The sequence below is a fragment of the Neomonachus schauinslandi genome, chromosome 8 (assembly GCF_002201575.2).
Source record: "Neomonachus schauinslandi chromosome 8, ASM220157v2, whole genome shotgun sequence".
Taxonomy (NCBI): Eukaryota; Metazoa; Chordata; class Mammalia; order Carnivora; family Phocidae; genus Neomonachus; species Neomonachus schauinslandi.
Window position 1 is genome coordinate 121,479,119 of NC_058410.1, and position 8,027 is coordinate 121,487,145.

An 8,027-nucleotide genomic window follows, 5' to 3' on the forward strand; every position below is an offset into this window, starting at 1 on the left:
GAGGGAAGGAGGTGGGAGGATGAGCAAAATGGTTGAAGGGGAATGGGAGATACAGGCTTCCAGTTATGAAATGAGTAAGTCACAGGAATAAAAGGCACAGCATAGGGAATATAGTCAAAGGGACTGTAACAGTGTTCTGTAGTGACAGATGGCAGCTACCCTTGTGGTGAACACAGCATAAAGTAGAGAGAAGTTTAATCACTAAGTTGTACACCTGAAACTAATGTAACACTGTGTGTCAATTACACTCAAATAAAAAAATTGAAAGAATGTGTTGTCTAAAGTTAACCTCTGTCTTTAGTCCTTACAATCTTGTTAATTTTCCTTTATAGATCCAATACTAAAGATTCCTATTTAATTACCCCAAGCCTCTCAATCTTTGCAGAGTGCAAATATTTTGTTAAAATAAGATGTTAAATGTTACACAAAATTACTTTTACCTTACATATTGAAACGGATTTGATTACTTATTATGTTTATTATTATTCAACTTTCTAGAACACTACAATATACATTACTACATGTAGTTTTTACTCCAATTGTCCTGTCTTAAAGCAGTCTCTCTTTCTTGTTAAGGGAAAAGAGTGTTGACAAGTCCTAAGTCAATGATAGAAAGAGAAGAGTCTGGGGTTCTGTTCCTAACACTACCATTAATTTGCTGTGTGACCTGGGAAATCACACTTTCTCAATCTTCTTTCCTCCTCTACATTATAATGTTAATTTAATTCCAGTTCTAAAATCCCAACATGTATGCCAAAGGAATATGTTTCAAATTTAGTGGTAAATATGAATACAAAAACAGTAGGAAATCTATCACACAAAACTGGACATGTTACCTTTTTTCCCTAAAATGAATATATTCATATCCTTTAAATCTTAAGTTATAACAAATCATTTCATCTCTTAAACTTCAATTTGTCGGTCAAGTATATACTATCCAATTCTGCCCAGTACCCTGCTGATAATGTCTTACTTCTACCCAGCCAAAAAGGAACACATCATAACATTTTATTCTCATTTCTACAGTCAGCTGCAACACAATAAACATTAGTAACTGAAGATTAATTTGCTTATCAAACATTTTGAGTACCTAACCTGTACCAGTTATACTAGACATAGGAGATAATGATTAAGACACTTTTTCCTATCCTCATGGAGTCACAATCCTGTAAAGACATAACACATGTGCCATCACTCCCTTTCCCAGGCAGACATCACTAACCAATCATGGGCCTCTCCCTTGAACTGGAAAAAGCCTTGGCTCCAGGATTCCATGTAGCCATTACCAATCAAATGGGCTAGTTTTAATAGACCACATCACATTTCACTAAATCTCCATCTACGTAAGTGATGATTCTTATACCTATATTGGAATGTAGAAGTTTGTGGGAAACTGAATATGGATTAGAAAGTAAAACCAAAAGAGGTAATGTCCCAGTTATCTATTATAATTCAATTGAAGCATTATTTAAAAGGGGATAAGGAAAACTGTGGGAAGAATGGTACTTCCTGCCAATTCTCAATTACCATTTTCTAATATGCTAAATTAACTCTTAAATGAAGAACATGAAGCCTGCAAGAGCCACCTGAGTCTAGGGAATTAGGTCATCCATTTTACATGTTTTCTTTAAAGACCAGAAACTAATAAAAGTAGTGAAAATTAAAAATAAGGCCATAAAAACAAAATTCTGAAACAAAATAATATGACTTAAAGAATCTGACCTTGATAACCCAAAGTGTCCATCTCTTTCATCTTTGCAAGACTTACCAAAAGTTTGTTGTCTTCCAACCACACACAAGTTAACTCTTCTTGACTGTAACTATTTAAAGATAAATGCTTTGTCTTCCATGTGTCATGAAGCAGAAATCTGGAGCATTGAATTGGTACTTGCTTAAATGTTTGGCCAGATTTAAACCACTTCCCAAGGAAAATCTAGGCCAACTTACAGGTAAGAAGGACCACACCCTGTCAAATACTTCCACTTTTAAAACACCAATATTAAACTTACAATCAACACATCTGACAAAGTAATCTACAGTTCAAACCTGCCTACTCTCTTGGCAGTGACCAGCCTGAAATAACAGATATTAGAAAAATATCTGTTTAACAAAGGAAAAAATCCACAAACACTAACCATTCAATTATGTCTCTATCTACCAAAAAGTGTGCTTTTGCCATCCATTAGGGAGTAATAAAAGTGTCCTAAGGAGATGACTGTCTTCTTTAAAAAACTACTATCAAGCATATTGTGCATCATGTTGTTTTGTTGTTTAAAGTTATTTCTCTAAGAGTGTAATAATAATAAAAAGTCTAACTCACCTTTCCACTTTGTCTTGACTCACAGGAAAGTCAAAGCTGAATTTTATGTCCACCTTGACAGTAGCTATCCTTAACTTTGGGTTTTGGTACACTATATCCACCTTTCTATTGCCTTCACTGCAGACCCCTGTTTTTTTGGTTTGGAGTTGTTGGCTGGTTTGTTGTTGTTGTTGTTTTTCACTCTTTTTAAGATGGTCCAATGATGTGTTTTTTATTGATGCCACTTCAGAAACTTTTTGGAAATGAGCAAGAGATATAAATAATTTAATAAATTCCCTCCATTATTATTACAGTGTCCTCACTGTCCCCAAAACTGTCTCCTCTCTTCACTCTTGTGCATGCTGTTCAACCCAACACAGTCCCTGCTATTTCTAGCATTCAATGACTTATCCAAGAGTCCTGGACATTGGATAAACCATTCATTTGGCCTCTAACATACTTTTACAATACTACTTCACTACTTATACAATACTATACTACTACTTCACTACTTGTACAAGACTACAATACTACCTCACTTGTACAATACAAGTGTCCTACTTCACTACTTCACTACCATACTTGAACAGTACTACTTTTTTCATGTGCATGGTCTTAGGTTCCTCAAAGACTGTAAGATCCTAGTGGGCAATGAGTACATCTTACATATCGTTATATTCCCACCAGCATCAAAACAGCCTTGTACCCTGCAGAAACAGAGTAAAGCTGTGTTGTTAATGAGAAAAGTCAACATTTTTGAAAGCCCACTAAGCAAAACTATGTGGGAAATAATACGCTGAAAGGTTTCTATCTTAAAGCAGTTTACAAACCAAAGAACTAAGACGTGCAAATTACCTATATAGCCAACAGAGACTGCATATATGTAAATACAAAGAAAGTTCCTGGAATGGCTGCATTTGGCAGGATTAGTTGGAGTATACAGAGGCTTTAGCTGATTGAAAAGGAGTAAGACCTGTGAGGGCATTCAGCCACAAAATGACTCCAATGGGGGTACAAAGAGATAGTATTCAAAGAAAAGCAAGAACAGTTCCATATGTGTAGTAAAGAACCACAAGCACATTAAGAGAGTGGAGGTGAGCTCTGGGGATGGCTGGTAGAGGGCCTAGAGACAGCAAAGCCAAGCCTGAGCGTGGTTTTCTTTAAGGTGATTTAATAAGGTAAAAACTTTAGAAAATGATTCACAATTACTGTATCAAGAATAGACAGGAGGGAGGGATGCCTGGGTGGCTCAGTCGTTAAGCGTCTGCCTTCAGCTCAGGTCATGATCCCAGGGTCCTGAGATCGAGTCCCACATCGGGCTCCTTGCTCAGTGAGGAGCCTGCTTCTCCCTCTCCCTCCGCTTCTCCCACTGCTTGTGCTCTCTCTCTCTCTGACAAATAAATAAAAATCTTAAAAAAAAAAAAAAATAGACAGGAGGGAGAAAGCTAGTATATGAAACCTGACGGTAAGTACTAGAGATGCATAGCAGACAGGGCACCATGGCTATCTGCACTCATTCTCAAGTGGGAATTAGGGACAACCCATTTAAGAGCCCATCATAGCACAATTGCCATGAATACCCTAAGGGCAATGGTATCTACCTCACCTTCTTGAATCTGAGATCTCTTCTTAGAGTAAAACAGGCTCTCTCTTTTTCTTTCTCTCTCACTCTCTCTCTCTCTCTCTCACACACACACACAGACACACAAAGCTGTACTGTAATGTGTATAGCTTACCATAGAAGCAGCATTAACAAAATTGCTCTAAGCAACTCCTTGGTTCAAATCTCAGCTCTGACACTCACTGGATGTGCACTCCCAGGGAACATACTTAACCTTACTTAGCCAGGTATAAATTGGGAATAAAAATTGTACCTGCCTCTAAGGTAGGGACATATAAAGTGTTTAGCAGAGTGAGTAGTTCAGTAAGCTCTCACCAAATACTATTTTAAAAATGGACAAGAATGTATGGATTTTCAGGTCTCTTGTATTAACTTCACAGTCCTCTGAAGATCCTTGATACTCAGGTTAGGAGGCACTGTCCTAGAAGATAAATGCAAAGCATAGCAGAGCAGTAAATTCCATTAGCAAGGATTTATGTGCAGCTACAGAGTTTAGCACTCTGCCAGGGGTACAGAAGCCAACACAAAAACCCAACATGGAAAGGGACAATGCAAAGGGTGAAGGTGGGAGGAAAGAGGAAAATACTGGTGCTGAAGGTAAAAGGAGACTGAAACTCAAGGAGTTTAAAGTTGGAAGTGAAGTGGTGAGCCAAAATGAAGTGGTGAGCCAAAAATGTCTGGTTAGGGCATAGCACGCTGAACATGTGCTTAAAGAAGACTCCCCTGCAGCAGCCTATTGGACAAACTACAATGGGGGCCACTTCCGCACCTTCCTTGCCACTCAGTACCAAACAGATGACTGTGTTCAAAGCTCTAAACAAGGTCCCATGTCTAATCTGTGCTAATTGATAGTGCTAGTCACTTAAATTGGTATAAGCCATACCAACAGTTACATTAACAGCTTAACTAATTTCTTAATGTTTACTTAAAAAATCTCTCTCTTCAAGAGTTCATATAAGCTTAGTAAACGTTTGAGCTTCAGATCCAGTCTAAGAAACTGGAAAAATGGAAACCATCTACAGAAGAGTCCTCAGCATTAGGAGAAAAAAAAAAAAGTATGTAGGCCATGACCTGAAAGCATATAGGCCCTTGCCTAAATTTAATGGTTCACTTCCTCAATCTCAAATCCTTTTCCTATCCACCTCTTCCACCAGTTTTCAAACAGTTTTTTATTGTAATAACCTTAAACAAAGTAAGATGAATAACCAGAAACTAATTTGATATCCAGTAGTTAAAACCATCTAATATTCTTGCACTCTACATCTGGCCAATTCCAATTTCTTTTCTTATGCTAGAGTGCTATGAGAGCAGAGTTTGAATCCCAGCTGGACACTTCTACTTGTTTGACTTCAGACAAATCAAACTCCCATGCCTCACTTTCCACATCTGTAAAGTGGAGGTAAAAAAAAAAAAAAAAGTACCCCTTCAAAGAGTACTTCTAAAAACTAAATGAGTTAATATTAGTCATGTGACCGATACATAATAAGCACAACATTTATTAGCCATCATCTCCATTAGAGTAATATTAGCCACAATCAAGAGATCTCCAGAAGCACACATATAACACTTTGTCTACAAAAATAATGAGCAAAATCATTCCATCACCAATGAATCTAAAGCAGCACAGCTTGGTTAGATCCAGTGGTGAGGTCCTACCTGTTGCAATGTCTCTAAGAGATGACTGTCAGGAAAGAGCCATGCTCAGTCTGCACATGGGGTTCCAACATGCAGGACAGCTCCTCATGATTATATCACTTAAGGAACTCCTTTTGTTTGGAAATAGAACCCTAGCCTAACTTCGGACCAGTCTGTCAGATATACTTCAAATGTATTAACATGAATTTCAGGAGTTTGTGTGTTTAAAAAGTTTTTGTGAGGTGTGCTTTTTAAACAAAAAATATTTCCTGGTCTATGACTCCTCGGCATTACTTTCTTTTTTCTGTCTGGAAATCTGGTGAAGGGGAACCAAAACAGCAAAAACTCCCCTGCTTCCCAAGCATTAGCAGGTAAGTGGCCTTGGCCCTTACACGGAAATACAGCAAGTTGACTCCACACACACACACACACACACACACACACACACACACACACACACGCTCACTCACTCACTCACTCACAGAAAACCAGTCATTTTTCCCTCCCCCAGCACTAGGATCTGCAAAGAACTAAATTGGAAGTGCACCCTAGAGGGCTTGGAGAAACAAGCACTGCAGTCGCCGGCTGGACAGGTGAGAGAGTCTTACTCAGGTATAAGGACCACATCCCAAGTAGAACACACGCTCCCACGCCCCAAGGGAAGCCTAGAAGCATTCCATGCATTCAGCACACTCCCCACTAGGCACATCTTGTCATCGACCTCTACAACAAGCCACATCGGAAACCTTCCGGGATGCCCAGAAGGCTGTTCCTGGTAACGCAGGCAGCCCCCAGCGCGGGGCGCACACGTGCCCCAGCAACAGCAGGCCCGGCTCGAACTCCCGCCTCGGCACTCACCTGGCCCGTGATGCCAGTGATGAGCGCCACTTTTCTGGGCTTGCCCATCTCTCCGTCCCCGGAGCCCCGAGCGCTGGGGCAGCGTACCGCCGCGTGTGCCATGTCGCTACCGGCGTGTGGCGGAGAGCTGGGCGGAGCTGAGGCCAATGGAGCAGAGGCAGCGGCGCCGACGGGACGTGGGGGTGTGCCTGCACACAAGCCTCCTCGCCCAGGCAGCAGGGAAGGAGCGCACCGCGCGGCCAGCCGCCACAATCTGACAGGGGCGCTCGGGAGGCCGGGCGGGGAGGGCCGGGGGCGGGCCGAGGCGGGCCCTACTGCGGGGCGGCGGGGCTGCGGCCTGGCGAGCGCCGCGTCATTCGCGTCAGCCCGCGACGCTCCCGTGGCGCCCGCGGCAGGCCCCGCCCCCCGCAGACGGCCGCCGCGCCACGCCACGCCTCCTCCGCCGCGGGCCGCGCGGGCCGCGCGGGCAGGGCGGAGCGCCGCAGGGGCGGGCTTGTCGCCGGGTTCCACCGCCTCTGGCCCGGGCTGTTAGGCAGCTTCAGGAAAGGAAATGTTACCCGGTCTTTACGCCCGGCCTGTCCTTTGGCAAGGCCTGGTGTGGAGGGGGCGGGCCGTCGGTGGCCTGGACTTCACCATCTTACCCTCCTTGGGACCCCTGTCTCCTGTCCTCCGCCCTTCTGGATTTCCCAGGATTGCTAATAGTACCTGAAGATGCTGAGAGGAAGTATGGCCTGACCTTTTCATTAGGAGAAAGCTTTGAATGCCAAATCTAGGCGTCACGGGGCCTGGGTCATCAGCTTTGATAAATAATTCCTGGAAACCTATCGCAGTGCCTTTTGATGAGTTTGGTTTTATGTTTCCTGAGGGGCACTAGCGTTACAAGGCCCCTAAATGGGGTCACAGATGTGGGGAATCACTAACCTCACCTGCAGCCTGGCTTTCTGGCTCTTCTCACATTTCCCTGAAGCTTGGAACCAGGCACAAGGTTCCAAGTAACTAGATTCAAAGTATCCTAGTTCAGAGGAGTGGCAGAGTACAAGAAAGCCTGGCCCCACTCACGTGCAGCTTAAGGAAATGTTGAAAAGACTGCAGGGTCGGATAAACCTGGACATGGCCAATTTCAAAAAAAGTAAATCAAATGCAAGGTGGGGTCCTAAACTGATGTCTCCTGAGCTGGCTTCCATGTGGCAGCTGCACATTGGGCAGAGAGAAGGCCAGGGGTGATTCACTGGGAGGATGACAGGTGTGTGTACCTAAGGAGTTGGCCGGAATCCATGCAAGAGACAAAAACATCCCTATTTCCACTGCTCTATTAATCTGTACATTTTCCTCTCTGCAGTAGATCACCTCAGATCATCACTTCAAGTCACAAATTGAGTGACTAGGAGAGTGCCCAACCTATCATGCAAGTTGTTAGAGGCCGCAAATCCCCGAATCAGAAAACTCGGGATTAAGTTAAAAATCTTTTTGTCCCCTAAGCTTCTCAGGAATACTCCTTAGCTTTATATATATATATATATAGAATTGTCTTTGGTTTCACACCTTGGCTCTCATTGTCCATTCTATAAAGAGAATGACTGAATAAATGTGTATTACATGCAATAACAAAAGGCT

At 42.7% G+C, this 8,027-nt stretch overlaps 1 protein-coding gene across 1 annotated transcript in view; it reads right to left on the minus strand.

Annotated features, from left to right (window-relative positions):
• GMDS (GDP-mannose 4,6-dehydratase) overlaps positions 1–6,678 on the minus strand; it is a 665,383-nt gene extending 658,705 nt beyond the window's left edge. The window contains exon 1 of the mRNA XM_044917292.1: positions 6,414–6,678. Within this exon, the coding sequence (XP_044773227.1) occupies positions 6,414–6,515 (102 nt within the window). The 5' untranslated portion in view covers positions 6,516–6,678. The remainder of the gene's footprint in view (positions 1–6,413) is intronic.
• Positions 6,679–8,027: the final 1,349 nt, after the last annotated feature.